Genomic DNA, 15,894 nt, shown 5'->3' on the forward strand with positions numbered 1-15,894 from the left:
GGTATGCACCAGACCTGATATTGCTCATGCAGTTGGTGTTGTTAGCAGATTCCTTGAAAATCCTGGAAAGGAACATTGGGAAGTAGTCAAGTGGATACTCAGGTACCTGAGAGGTACCACGGGAGATTGTTTGTGCTTTGGAGGATCTCATCCAATCTTGAAGGGCTATACAGTGCTGATATAGCAGGTGACATTGATAACAGAAAATCCAATACTGGATATTTGCTTACATTTTCAGGGGAAGCTATATCATGGCAGTCTAAATTACAGAAGTGTGTTGCACTTTCAACAACTGAAGCAGAGTATATTGCCGCTACATAAGCTGGCAAGGAGATGGTATTGCTCAAGCGGTTTCTTCAAGAGCTGGAATTGCATCAAAAGGAGTATGTCGTCTATTGTGACAGTCAAAGTACAATAGACTTGAGCAAGAACTCCATGTACCATGCAATAACAAAGTATATAGATGTGAGATATTATTGGATTCGTGAGCATATGGAGAACGAATCTTTACAGGTCAAAAAGATTCACATGAGTGAAAATTCTGTTGATATGTTGACCAAGGTGGTACCAAGAGACAAGTTCGAGCTATGCAAAGAGCTTGTCGGCATACTCTCAAACTAGAAGACAGTGCTACCTCCTTTAGATGAATGAGACTGGAGGGGGAGATTGATGGGTTCCATCTCATTCAATAGCCAAAGTAATAGGCATGTACCGAAAGAAAATTTCTTTGGTTTGGTAGCCAACTTTGTTGAATTTCTTTGGTTTGGTAGCCAACTTTGTTGAATTTCTTTGTGTTGGTAGCCAACTTTGTTGAATTGTCAACATTGAAGAAAAAGAAGGAAAAGTATGTGCAAATTGTCAAATATAGTAGGCTTTAGAGAGTGAGGCTTCGGCTATAAAAGGAGAGCTTCAACTCTCATTTCCAAACACCAACAAAGAGAGAAAGAAAGAGTGAAGTTTCACAGACAAGGTATAAGAAAATAGTCTGTGAAAAAAATAGAGAGTGAGCGATATTATAGTGAGGTGAGAATATCAAAAGAGGGTTATTTCTTTTGAGTGTTGTAGTGGTCTTTGGAGTATTTTACTCGTACCTACAAAGTGTAAAATTCCTTACTATAGTGATATCAGTTGCTCGTCTCAGGGCCGTAGTTTTTTTCCTTATTCAAACGGTTTTCCACGTAAAAGTCTTGGTGTCGTTGTCACTCGTTTTCTTGCTAATTACCGTATCTTGGTACTACGTGATTATTCTGCTTTTATTACTGTGAATATTATTTTTGTAGGGGATTTATTCCCAACAAGCCCATAACACAAGAGAAGAAAGGAGAGGTTTATGGGACAATATGATGATACAGAGTAGAAGAAGTATGCAACCTTGGATGATACTGGAAGATTTTAATGTTGTGCTCCACGATGCTGATAGAATTGGAGGGTGTCATATTTCCTGGACTGAGGTGGTGGATTTCAATAACTGTGTGTTTGATGCTGGCTTGATTGAATTGCCGACGCTAGGCATTAGATATTCTTGGAATGATAAAGGAGTTGATTAGAGAGTCTTCTCCAAAATAGATTGGGTTTTTATAAATGGTGTGTGGCTGGATAATATGCCTACCTGTAGAGCTATTCTTCTACGGCAGGCATAAGTGACCATTGCCCTATAAAAGTCTCACTAGCAGAAAAGAATCCTAGGGGGAAAAGATCCTTCCAATACTGCAACACACGGTCACACCACCCTCAGTTTGTGGAGCTAGTAAGAGAGGGGTGGAATGCATCATTTGAAGGATGTAAAATATTCAAAGTGGTGAAGAAATTGAAATCTTTAAAGAAGAAACTCAAGTTGCTTAATTCAGACTGCTTTAGCAATATTGTAAATGAAGCAAATAAGGATATGAAGCTACTGAAGTAGGCTCAACAACAAATGCAGAGAGATCCTACTAACAGAGCTCTACAACATTATGAACTAGAAATATATCATAGGTTCAGGAAAGCATCATACTTAGTAGAATTATATCTATAACAGAGAAGCAAAGCCTTATGGATAAAGTTGGGAGATGATAATATAAAGTACTTCTACTCTGTGATCAAACATAGGAAATTGAAGCACTCCATTACTCAGCTAAAGGATAGCTTAGGAGTATGGCAGAATAAAGCTGAAGACATTGCTAGAATATTTGTCGACCATTATGAAGATTTGTTGGGGAGGAGAGATGATTCAAGAACACGAGTAAAAAAATATAGTACTATAGGAAGGAACAATACTTACTATTGATCAACAAATGGAGTTGTTGCAACCTTATACAGATAAGGATGTGAAAAAGGCTTTATTTAGCATTGATAGGAATAAAAGTCCCGGGCTTGATGGGTATAGTAGTGGATTCTTTGGTTGTCAAACAAGAATTGGTGCAACGGACAGGAATACAGGTTCTGGCAGGTGATTTGAAGCAAGTTTTAGAAAGTTTCAAACGGGAGCAATGGCCGCGATTCAAAAAAGAGCTGATGGCAGCAATATGGGGGGCTCTACTATACCACACTTGAAAATCTAGGAATTAGAGATTATTCAAAGGATTAACTATACATAGATCAGAGATAGTGTCACATATTAAAAAGGATGTAGTGGTTAGACTAGAATCGTATAGAACATCTCGTAGAGCAAGGAGATGTAGAGGGTTAGTATATAAGCTAGCGTGTAACTAGCATTCTGTTTTTTTTTATTTGTTCAGTTCTGTTTTGTTGGAGGCCTAAGTTCTGCTATGTGGAATTAGGTGCTCTTTATTTGTAATCGTTTTGGTTTGACAAGTAATTCACAATGGTTAACAAAATAATAATAATAATAATAATAATAATAATAATCATGCTAGTTTTAGTCATTTAACTTTTCTGTTGATTGCATGAACAAGTTAATAACTTCAGAGGCATATATATGCATCTCTTTTCTTGATTATATTTTGTCGGAGCTTGGATGGGGAATTTGATTTTGTGCCTTCTACTCAGTCTGGGTAACTTCTCACCCTTCAGTCTACCAAGTCGACGAGGTTAATACTACTTCTTCTGTGTATTTTCCTTGCTACTTACAACATTGTGATTTCTGCTTTATTTAATTTTGAGTTTATATTGTTTGCTTGGTTGGGAGTATGGCTGTCCAACGGGACGGGACGGGATAAAATTAACGGGACGGGACGATATTTAGCAGGGACGAAACGGTAGACCCATCCCGTCCCGCTAACAAACGGGACGAAACGGTAGGTCCATCCCGTCCCGCTAATAAACGGGGTGGGACAGGATGGGACAGGACGGGACGGGTTCACGGGCCTTAAGTATCGTTTTAAAAAAAAATTATTTAAGCATTAAGTTTGGCAACGGCTATTTTTTTGACAATGACTAAGTTTTTAAAGTTTGCAACAGCTAGTTTTTTGACTTATTTAATAAATTTAAAAATTAAACAGAAATTAGAAAACTAAGTAAAGAATTATAAAATATTAAAACAAAAGACTTGTAATAAAATATTCTAGTAATTATAAATTTATAATAGAGTTATAATTTATTTAATATAATTTTAAGCCATTAAGTAACTAAGTAAGAGTGTAAGACAAATCATAAAAAAAATTCAACGCTTAGAGCCTTTTATTTTATTAATAGAACTTTCAAATCTCACATACAAATATAATTCTTTTGAAGAGCACCTAATATACGCAGCCACCTGCTAGGAAGGGTTGTGTTTGAACTAGGCCTCTTAGTAGCCAATTACAAATTGTCATATTAATATTTGTAAGTTCCTATATAACTTCGTTGTAACTTATCTATAATTTCTCTCGGACATTGTTCTGGAATTGGCAATGTTGATTGATATTCCATGAGCTCCATGCCGTCATCGCTCCCAGTGCTAAGTATCTCATTGTATTCTTCTTCTTCCCTAGTGGTTAATTTTTCAAAACCAAGATTTCTTCTTTCTGAATTAATCCAATCTCTGAATAATACGGAAAACTCTAGGTTGTCCTCCACTAATGAATGTCTATGATCTCTGATTTGAAATCTTGCCGCGCTAAAAGCACTCTCTGATGCTACTAATGATGCTTGAATAGCAAGGATATCTCGTGTCATTATTGAAAGTGTTGGAAAAGTCTTGCCACGCTCCCTCCACCATGCCAAAAGTTGTTCATTGCATTCTTCGTCTTTAATACTTTCCAATCCTTGATTAAGATAAGAATCAAGTTCATCATCAATAGAGGAATCAAAACTTGTTATATCATCCATATCTTCCCATAGAACTTTTACTCTAGACTTAGAAGTAGAAGGAGCAGTTTCACCACCTGTTGTTTCCATAGATTTATATTTATCAAACATTGATTTAACATAAGAATATATATTAGATTGGCAGTCTTCGAGAGATGGTTGTTCATTTTCTTGAATGATACGCAAAAATTATATATTAAAATTAGGAGATGGAACGAGTATACCGTAATTAAATATTGAAACTTGAAAAAATTGCCCAAAATATTGCTCCAAATACTTGACGAATTAATTTGAAACTTGAAAGTTGCTCCAAAAATTTGCCCAAATACTTGAAACTTATCACTTGATAGTTGATAGTGAGAAAATTGAGAGAATGTAAGAGATTTGAGAGAGAATGATTTATTTTTGTAGGAAAAAATGAAGAAGGATGGGGTATTTATAGTAGAAAATAGGGCCAAAGTATAATTTAATAAACTTAGAGGTTATATTAAAAGTTTGGGAGTAGGGGTGTTTTGGGGGGGTTGGGGGGTGGAGGCCAATTATAGCCGTTTTTGGCCTTTGGGAACGGCTATTTTTGCAATTGGAGTCGTTGCCCAACAGCTAGAATTCAAAAAAAAATAGAACGCGGGACAGGCGGGGCGGGACGGGACGGAACAGGACGAAACGGGACGAAATGGCCATCCCGTCCCATCCTGTGTCCCGTTTAACATGGGCCCATCCCGTTTAAAATTAAGTGGGACGGGACCCGACCCGACCCGTCCAGTTGGACAGCCTTAGTTCGGAGGGGGGATGTCAACATTTCTACTTTGACGGCTAAAAACTTAGATGCTGACCGTGCACCCCCTAATGTTCAAGTCATTCTTTACTTGATGATAATGTCAGAACCAGTTAGCAACTTTGACATCATGTTACTCAACAACCTCAGTTAACTAGAAAGTTCGAAGATGCTACTTGATAATTTACTGTTCTACCCTCTTTTCCAGACTTGTATTTCCTAATGCTTTTGTACGAACATGAGACAATCTTTGTTCCACAGAATATCTGCTCGCCCTTAGTTTTGACCATTTCTGAACCTGTCTTTTATACCGTTTCCAACTCAATGGAGAATATCTCGACTCTTGCAATTCCACCTCCCTTGTCTTATAACATGATTAAAAAGTCGAGTCTTGACCGTAGACCCTCTCACTCTGCACGCAAAATATCAAATAAACAGACTCGAAAGCTTTGAGTAGATGATTCAAACTATTGAAAGCTGACAATAAAACAGTCTTACCAATTGGTTACACCCTCATTGGTTGCTATATGATTGGAATGTGCCTATATCTTTATCAAGTCATTTATATCAGATGAAATCAACAATGGTAACCTATCTTTACCTATACAAAAAATTGTTTTATACAAAGCAATGCAAAAACCAAATATCCAATCAAAGCCGATCATATCTCACCATATTTTGCATAGTCCAACAGCTGAATCCGTGCAACATGACAACACATACGGAAAGGGCAAACCAGCAAAGAAAACAAAAACCACCAATGACTTGAGTGTCGGACATACTCCTTTACAAGAAAATATTATTCTCTAAGCTTTATAGGCGATGTGTTCTTGTAACCGAATATACCCTCAAGATTCAACTATGTTAAGCCTACAACAGAATCATTGCCCTCCATCTCATGCCAGTTTAACACCCGACCGCATGTGGCATCTGCGTTTTCACATAAATCTTATAAGACAGGACGAATGGAAAAAGCTGAGCCACGTCAGCTGTATATGCCAAAAATCCCTTGCTCAACTATTACTAAAACTTTTTAGCATCTTTAAGCTGCTACTGCTACCTTCTTAACACCTTTCTTCTCTGTTTTAAGAGGGTGTGCCACTTCAGGTTTCTCAATACCTTGTATATCCGTAATCCTCAATTTTGTTAATTCCTAAAAATGAATAGGAAAAGAGGATGAGAAGTAACAACGTGTATAAAACATAGTTGTGTTTCAGGCAGTATGTTCATTGTGGATGAATCAATGACTAACCTGTCGATGTCCTCGTGTACGTCGATAATTCTTCCGTCTCTTCTTCTTGAATATAAGTACTTTAGCATCTAATGCCTGGACCAAGAGAAGGACAGATTAAATTTCCTAATCTATCTGGAATGAAATAAGATGTGTGTGTGCATATATGAAGCAAGTTATGCAAACATCCAAGCTCAATGCCTGAAGAACTGAACCTAGTTCCACATCTATGGCATTCCTCGAATAAGCTCAGCACGATCCAATAAGTAAATATAATTGAAGCTAACAGTTATAACTACTGAAAAATGAAGTTCTGTTAATTACACAAACCATTCTTGAGGTATTGTATATTAGTAATATCAGTCCACTTACCATAAGTGGTTACAGGTAGTGCAATATATGCAATACCTTTTCAACAGTGAGGAAAAATAGATCATTAAAAAAATAACAACAATTACGCCTCAGTCCCAAACAAGTCGGGGCCGGCTCTCGATGAACCTTTTTTTCCTTGGGATAAGTATTCCTCTCAATGAACCTACTTATAGAATTCATTCAAATAAGAACTTCTTCTTTTAATATATTTTAAAGGATTAAAAAGTGGTTTATGAGGAAATTGCTAATCCAACTTCTCAAACTTAATGGGAACTGACATAACAGTCACTTACTAGTCAACCGGAAAATACACAAGTAATGTCATGGGCGGCTTTCCAGCCATGCCCCATGATCCCTTGGACGCGCCCCGTGGCGTCCTGGCCAGCCTCCCAACGCCCGTCGCCACGGTCGGCCCCGTGGTCTCGGCAGCTCCAAGTGACAAGCGCGCATGTGCCTCTGTCGCCCCACCGATAGCCATCGCCAGCGCCCAGCCACAGGCAAAAGCCAACAGCGCCGCGCGCGCAGACAATGCCGCGCGCGCAGACCCTGATGCTAAAGACAAAGTTGCTGCCAACGGACTTGCTGCTGCTTTGTAGAAGACTAAGTCCTTTTCATTGTAAATATAGAGTAGTTTTGCTGCATTTTCTTTAAGTGTGATTTTCCAGCTTTCATAGGTCTAGTCATGTAACTTTGGTTTATTTTTTTTAAGCATTATTAAGGGGGACCAAGCAATCAAAACTTTCAAGCAAGCAAACAATTCTCTGTACTGGTGTCTCTCCCCCCGACACCGTCCTTGTTTTTCTGTAATAGCTTTCATTCAATGCAATCAAGCTTTCTTTCATTCTCAATTCTCTTTTCTGCTCTCTTTCAATTGCTCATGACATTGGTTTTCCCGTACGGCACTGACAATCTAGTCTAGCGTACGGAGGGGACCTCAGTTGGCGGACAGCAACCGTACTGACATCGGTTGCCTAGCCTTACGTCGCCCTTCCAAGGAACTTCAGGAAGGCGCCGCGTAACAGTTGGTATCAGAGCCTAGGCTCGACATCGGACGAGGGATCACATTGCAATTACCACCATTTCTGACCATGGTGAATTATGGGGATCGCATCGCGACCCTTGAGGGAACGGTTGACGCATTACGGCCCATCGTGGAAATGGTGCCCGATCTAAAAACCAGCCTAGTGCAAAGGTTGGACGACCTGGACCGCAGACTCATCCAGGCCGAAGTTGACATAGAAAACATCAGCCGCGACTCTGAAGGAGACCGGCAAACAGCAGCCACAGAGGCAGCTGAAATTTTTGGTAAATTTGAGGTCCTCCAGCAGGAGCGTGCCGAGGATTTAGCCAACAGGGAACAAGAGGCAGACAGGGTGACTGCCATGCAACAAACCATTGACAACTTGACAGGCCAGCTCAATGTTGTCAATGCTGCTTTACAAGGCCTACTTCGAGGAGGCGGAAACCAATTTGGGGGTGGTGTGAACCTCGCCCCCATGGCACAAAAGCTGAAAATTCCTGAGCCAAAGCCATACAGTGGAGCTCGGAATGCCAAAGAAGTGGAAAATTTCATTTTCGACATCGAGCAATACTTCGATGCCGTGGGAAGCCTGGAAGAAGCTAAGAAGGTAGCAACTGCTGCCATGTATCTTCAGGGTGATGCCAAACTCTGGTGGCGGGTGAAGTACGAAGCCATCAAGGCAGGTGAAGATGCCCTCGACACATGGGCGGAACTGAAGGCAGCCATACGCCTACAGTTCTTCCCCGAAAATGTTGAGTACAATGCCAGGAGAAAGTTGCGGGAGCTCCGCCAGACCAAATCAGTGCGAGATTACGTGCGGGAATTCTCCGCGCTCATGCTGAACATCCGTGACATGGGGGACAAAGACAAACTCTTCACCTTCCTGGAAGGGTTGAAACCTTATGCCCGGATGGAGTTGCAGAGACAAAGGGTAGACACGTTGCCTAAGGCAATCCAAGCAGCAGAGTGCCTTGGGGATTACCAAGTGGAAGCCCGGAAGGATAGGCCTCAACAGCCTGTCCGAGGAGGATACAAAGGGGGCCAACCAAACACTAGTGGCCCTAGCAGAAGTGGAGGAGACCGGAGTGCACCCAAATCCAAGACTCCCTCTTCCGGCAGTACTAGTGCTGCATCTAACAACAATGATCGGGGGAGGAAGCCCCCCTCAGGATGTCGCCATTGCGGCGGACCACATTGGAATAATGAATGTCCACATGCACAGATGAATGCCCATCAAGCTTTTGAGGATGGGACGGATGACGACGCCGATGATGCGGACCAGACCGAGCCAGTAGGTGCATTCAATGCAATTGTTGGCTCCATTTCTGAGCCCTTAGCGGGTACCAGTGCCGGTATCCGCAAGAAGAAGGACCCCTGTCCAATTGCCAGGAAAGGAAATAAGAAGGCGAATTTGAGGACTCCTCCTCATCAAGAGAGGACCCTAATGTTCGTTGACATGAAGGTAAATGGCAAGCCCATTCGGGCAATGATAGACACAGGTGCCACCCACAACTACTTAGCCTCGACTCAGGTGGAGCGTCTTGGACTAGTCGTAGGAAAGGGCAAAGGTCGTGTGAAGGCTATCAACTCACCACCTCAACCAGTGGGTGGAATAGCCAAAGAAGTACCAGTGAAGCTTGGCCCTTATGAAGGAAAGTTCAACCTGCGCGTAGTGATCATAGATGACTTTGAGTTAATCGTGGGGTTGGAATTCCTGAGACAGACCAATACCATGCCCGCACCGTATGCAGACATGCTACTGATGATGGGGGCAAATGGGGCCAAGCCCTGCATTATTCCGTGCATTCCCATGAAGATGGCAGCCGAGAACATCTCGGCCTTGCAGTTGAAGAAGGGGGTAAAAAGACATGAACCCACGTTCCTGGCTACCCTCTGCATGGAAGATATAGAACGCTCCTCGGGTCCCATTCCTGCACCCGTGAAGGAGTTACTTCTGGAATTTGAAGACATCATGCCACAAGACATGCCAAAGCGTCTTCCGCCTAGGCGAACTGTGGACCATGAGATTGAGTTGGTGCCGGGTGCGAAGCCACCTGCCCGGGCGCCATACAGAATGTCACAACCCGAACTCGCCGAGCTTCGGAGACAATTGACGGAAATGCTAGACACAGGGATCATTGTGCCCTCTAAGTCCCCATACGGGTCCCCTGTGCTATTCCAAAAGAAACATGATGGTAGTTTACGACTCTGCGTGGATTACCGGGCTCTAAACAAAATCACCGTGAAAAACAAGTACCCTATTCCGCTAATGGCAGACTTGTTTGATAGACTGGGTGGTGCGACGGTATTCACCAAAATAGACCTGAGGACAGGTTATTGGCAAGTTCGGATTGCCGATGGTGATGAGCACAAGACGACCTGTGTGACAAGATATGGGTCGTACGACTTCCTGGTTATGCCCTTTGGCTTGACTAACGCGCCAGCCACATTTTGCACCTTGATGAACCAAGTCTTCTGAGAATACATTGATGAATTCGTCGTGGTTTATTTGGATGACATTGTGGTATATAGCCAGACACTAGAAGAACACCTGGAGCATTTGCGGAAGGTCCTAGCCCGATTGCGGGAGCACGAACTATATGCAAAGCTATCCAAGTGCTCCTTTGCTCAGAAACAAATTGACTTCCTCGGACATGTCATCGAGGAAGGGAGGATCAAGATGGACCAGCAGAAGATTCGGGCCATTACAGAATGGCCGCCTCCTAAGGATATACATGCCTTGAGGTCGTTCCTTGGCCTATGCAACTTCTATCGGCGGTTTGTGAAAAGTTACTCCCTCGTTGCAGTGCCGCTGACAGAACTTCTCAAGAAGGCCACCCCGTGGGATTGGGGCCCCAAGCGGGCAGAGGCCTTCGACGCATTGAAGATGGCTATGTATAGTAGCCCAGTCTTGGCCCTCCCTGACTTGGCCAAGCCGTTCGAAGTGCAAACGGATGCCTCCGACTATGCACTTGGTGGAGTATTGCTACAAGAAGGGCATCCCGTAGCGTACGAGAGCCGGAAACTGAAGGATGCAGAGCGACGCTATGCCGCCCATGAGAAAGAATTATTGGCTGTCGTTCATTGCTTACGCCTTTGGAGGCATTATCTACTGGGAGCCCCATTCGTGGTCAAGACAGACAATACAGCCGTTAGCCATTTCATGACCCAGCCAAAGCTGAATGGACGACAGGCTAGGTGGCAGGAACTCCTAGCGGAATTTCACTTCAACCTGGAGTACCGAAGTGGAAAGACCAATCATGTTGCTGATGCACTCAGTCGGAGAGCTGATCTAGCATCGATGTGTGTTCTCGCCGCCCTAAAGGGAAGCGAAGTAACCACCACCATAAAAGACCAGATACAGGATCTACTCATCAAGGATCCTGCTGCACAGTATTTGGTTGATTTGGTAGGACAGGGCAAGACTCGCCAGTTCTACACCGAAGATGGGTTCCTGAAGGTGAAAGGGAACCGACTTTATGTTCCTAAAGGAGGAGATCTGCGACGGACTCTTCTTGCAGAATGCCACGATACTTTGTGGGCCGGTCATCCCGGCGAGGAACGCACCATGGCATTGCTTCGCCGTGCATATTATTGGCCTCAAATGGTCGATGACGTCGCTCAGTATGTGAAGACTTGTCTAGTATGCCAGAAAGATAAGTCAGACCGCTTGACGCAGGCAGGGCTCTTAGAACCACTAGCTGTCCCAAAAAGACCTTGGGAAAGCGTTTCCCTGGACTTCATCACCGGATTGCCCAAGGTCGGAGATCTCACAACTATCTTGGTTGTGGTGGATCGGTTTTCCAAGTATGCTACCTTTATAGCAGCCCCACAATATATATCAGCAGAAGATACAGCTCGACTATTCTTCTCTCATGTCGTCAAGTATTGGGGCTTACCTAAAGACATTGTTAGTGATCGCGACTCACGCTTCACTAGCAATTTTTGGACCCAACTCTTTAAGTGCCTCGGGTCAAAATTGAGTCATAGCTCAAGTTTTCATCCGCAATCTGATGGCCAGACGGAGCGATTCAATGGCATGCTAGAGGAATATCTCCGGCACTTTGTGACCGGATCGCAGAAGAATTGGGTGAAGCTTCTGGATGCTGCTCAACTGTGTTTCAATTCACAAAAGAGCTCAAGTACCAACAAAAGCGCTTTTGAAATTGTTACCGGACAGCAACCGCTACTCCCACACACAGTGAACGCACCAAACATGTCAAAATCTCCTCGGGCTGCCAGCTTCTCAAAAGAATGGAAGCAAAATTTGGAGATAGTGCGGAGCTATCTTGTCAAAGCCCAAAAGCGGATGAAGAGGCATGCTGATCAGAATCGCCGCTTTGTGGAATACCAGGTGGGAGACAAAGTGATGGTCAAAATCCCAAAGCGGTACTTGTTTGCAGGGGTCCATGACCCTCGCCTATTGCAAAAATATATTGGACCCTTGTCCATTGAAAGGCGCATTGGGAAAGTTGCATACCGGGTGGATACCCCAGCTTGGTGGAAAATCCATCCTGTTTTCCATGTCAGTCTCCTGAAACCTTTTCGGGAAGATGTGGAGGATCCTTCACGAAGCCAACTCACAATACCAAGTATTCGAGGCCCCAATTCAACCGGAAAAAGGCGTGCTGAAGCTATTCTTGATGATCGAGTGATTCACGCCTCAAGAAAAGATCACCAGGAGTTCTTGGTGAAATGGCAGGGATGTGATGCAGAGGAGAATACTTGGGAGAGGGGAACAAACCTCAAAGCCTACAAGAGCCTGATTGATGATTACCTTGCAAGGAAGGCGCCGAGGACGTCGCCAACTCAGGTGGGGGAGAATGTCATGGGCGGCTTTCCAGCCATGCCCCATGATCCCTTGGACGCGCCCCGTGGCGTCCTGGCCAGCCTCCCAACGCCCGTCGCCACGGTCGGCCCCGTGGTCTCGGCAGCTCCAAGTGACAAGCGCGCATGTGCCTCTGTCGCCCCACCGATAGCCATCGCCAGCGCCCAGCCACAGGCAAAAGCCGACAGCGCCGCGCGCGCAGACAATGCCGCGCGCGCAGACCCTGATGCTAAAGACAAAGTTGCTGCCAACGGACTTGCTGCTGCTTTGTAGAAGACTAAGTCCTTTTCATTGTAAATATAGAGTAGTTTTGCTGCATTTTCTTTAAGTGTGATTTTCCAGCTTTCATAGGTCTAGTCATGTAACTTTGGTTTATTTTTTTAAGCATTATTAAGGGGGACCAAGCAATCAAAACTTTCAAGCAAGCAAACAATTCTCTGTACTGGTGTCTCTCCCCCCCGACACCGTCTTGTTTTCTGTAATAGCTTTCATTCAATGCAATCAAGCTTTCTTTCATTCTCAATTCTCTTTTCTGCTCTCTTTCAATTGCTCATGACATTGGTTTTCCCGTACGGCACTGACAATCTAGTCTAGCGTACGGAGGGGACCTCAGTTGGCGGACAGCAACCGTACTGACATCGGTTGCCTAGCCTTACGTCGCCCTTCCAAGGAACTTCAGGAAGGCGCCGCGTAACAGTAAGTATGAACAAATTCAGACTGTGAAACTGCGAATGGCTCATTAAATCAGTTATAGTTTGTTTGATGGTATCTACTACTCGGATAACCGTAGTAATTCTAGAGCTAATACGTGCAACAAACCCCGACTTCTGGAAGGGATGCATTTATTAGATAAAAGGTCGACGCGGGCTCTGCCCGTTGCTGCGATGATTCATGATAACTCGACGGATCGCACGGCCATCGTGCCGGCGACGCATCATTCAAATTTCTGCCCTATCAACTTTCGATGGTAGGATAGTGGCCTACCATGGTGGTGACGGGTGACGGAGAATTAGGGTTCGATTCCGGAGAGGGAGCCTGAGAAACGGCTACCACATCCAAGGAAGGCAGCAGGCGCGCAAATTAAACCAAAAAAATTAGCATCTTCCTTTAGCATCGAAAGATATCAAAGCCAATTAGTTTCATATGGATTATGGAACCCAACACTTTTGTGCATGCACATCTCAAAAGATGTCCATTTCCAGCAATATAATTCAAGTCTCCTTTTTTACTTTACATAATTTTAGAACAGAAGACATACTACCCTTTTTTAATTATAAACACTTGTCAATTCTTCTCCAACGTAAGTACGTAACAAATAGTCTCATTAACCCTTTTGCAGTATTATACCTGCATATTAAAACAAGGAAACTCATTTTGCAATAATATCTAGGATACACAGAAAATATTATAAGGCTGTTTCATCGCAATAACATGGATTAATAGCTTTCTCAAAGTCCCAATGGTCTAACTTGCATTTACTTTCTACCATCAAAAACCTGAAGATTAAAGAATAAACTGATGACAGGAGAAAGAATCATGGTTTTCAAAAAAACAAATAGTTGCTTGTTTTCTTATTCAAACCAAAGTTGCATGGTTTTATGAAAAAGGCCTCTTTAATTAAGGAAAACTACAGAGGAATTATGGGGCTATTACATAACAGGAGGGTAATTATCAAATTTCAAAAACAATAAAAGGGCAACTTCCTTTTCCCCCTTTTCATCAAGCATCAGATATGTTAAAAATAGAATTATGAAATTCCCCGCATCTAATAATAAATATCTTCAACTTTTTCCACGTATATCACCACTTCATTGATGTTATAGATATACTTTTTTTTCAACTTTTTCCTTAAGAATTGCTCTGGAGCCTTTTCTTTCAAGTAATGCCAATTGATGCAAGGTCAGTAGTAAATGATCTATTGAGAAGAGCAAAAATAAAAGTAGTGGACTGAGACCGAACACATTTGCACAAAAGAACTAAGGAGATCATCAACTAGCTCCTGCAGTCCTAAATAAGGTTTGGTAGAAATTGAGCATTTAACACATCCAGAGGGACGAGGCACATAAAGCTCAAATAAGCACTTAGAGTATCCCTTTACCCCATCATTCCTTACTTGAACAAACAACAGAGCTTAAAAACAACGATACATGGTCACAATCCAACCAGACCTTTGACAGCCACAACCCTAAACTCAGCCTTTAGTTTTTTTTCCTGATGTAATTTCAGCAGTTAGGGACAATTGTAGTATGAGAGCAGCGGGTGCATCTGCACTGCACATTCTGCATTTGAGTTTAACTATATGAACTGTTGAACAATTTTTAAGACATATATTTTTACTAAGTTAGCGCCTACTGCTACAACGTCCTCAAGGTGCCTTCTGTTAGTGGTATGTATAAGAAAAAGACATCAACTTTGTACACAACTTCCAGAAAGCAAGAAACCAACTTACCTTGTCATTAACTTCGCAGAACTTCAGTTTCTCAGTAAAAATGGAATCACCATTGCTCACTTTAAACTGGTGAGAACCAATCTACATAAAAAAAAGACAACAGCTTCAATTCTGTAAAGGTCACAATTAAAGATACAAAATTTATCACTAAACGTATATAATCTATAGTGTTAAAAAACTCCAAATATATTAAGTTAATCAAAAATAGCATATACATTCATATAGTCGACCCCAACTAGTTTGGGATTATAAGGTATATAGGAAACAGTAATTAACCTGAACAACGGCAAAAACGGGTTCATATGGTTTGAAGACCCGGTCCGATTTCTGAAGTGGGCCGATGACCTTATACCCAATTTCAGCTGCCTCGTGTTCTTTCTCCTCTGGAGTGTACTCTCTGCTGGGCTCAATATTCGACTCCAAACCCTCCACGTCATGATCATCATCAGTTTCTTCTTCACTTCCCTCCTCGTCATCATCGCTATTGATCGGTCGATTGGAACAGAAATGCCTGTGGAAAGATGAAATTTTAGTGGTAACATTGGGGCATTTGGGAGAGGGAGTGAGTGTGACGATGGATTTAAGTATTTGTGGGGTTAGGGTTTGAGGTGAAATGGAAGTGAGGGAATGGAGAGATGATGGGTTTGGAGAGAGAAGATATGTTAAATGACGGCTTAGGGTTTGAACGCATCGCCGATTCGCCATTGTTTGGCTGAGCTTTGAGCTTTTGGGGAGTGTTTAAGAGTGAGCTGGAAGTTGGGGGTTTCTGTTCTGATTCAACTCGGTACAACTCGGTAACATAACTCACATTTACTCGTTCTTTTTTTTGCCTTCGTTTTTTTTTCCCTTTTTTATTTGAAGAGTAGTAATTTTATTTTTTAAAAACAGTGGTGTTTGAATTTCACTGGCGCTCTATCATGATTTTCACATTTATCGACCATCAAACCACGCCCTCGAATTTGGAGTAACAGTTTTAACTTTTACGTAATGG

General features: G+C 42.6%; 1 protein-coding gene across 2 annotated transcripts; it reads right to left on the reverse strand.

Moving 5' to 3' along the window:
* Positions 1-3,596: 3,596 nt before the first annotated feature.
* On the reverse strand, positions 3,597-15,694 carry LOC104092877 (large ribosomal subunit protein bL21m-like). 2 transcript variants are annotated; one of them, XR_011413774.1, is made up of 7 exons: positions 15,180-15,694; positions 14,904-14,984; positions 6,255-6,329; positions 6,063-6,155; positions 5,675-5,932; positions 5,501-5,550; positions 3,597-5,414 (listed from the first exon to the last, which is right to left on the reverse strand). XR_011413774.1 is itself a non-coding variant. In XM_009598562.4 (5 exons), exons 1-5 carry the CDS (start codon positions 15,606-15,608, stop codon positions 5,909-5,911), a joined length of 702 nt encoding a protein of 233 aa, XP_009596857.1. In that variant the 5' UTR covers positions 15,609-15,694; the 3' UTR covers positions 5,451-5,908. The 2 variants fall into 2 exon arrangements, 1 of the variants encoding a protein (XP_009596857.1); XM_009598562.4 differs by lacking the exon at positions 3,597-5,414 and having other exon boundaries at positions 5,451-5,932.
* Positions 15,695-15,894: the final 200 nt, after the last annotated feature.

This window comes from Nicotiana tomentosiformis, chromosome 2 (genome assembly GCF_000390325.3).
Source record: "Nicotiana tomentosiformis chromosome 2, ASM39032v3, whole genome shotgun sequence".
NCBI classification, from domain to species: domain Eukaryota; kingdom Viridiplantae; phylum Streptophyta; class Magnoliopsida; order Solanales; family Solanaceae; genus Nicotiana; species Nicotiana tomentosiformis.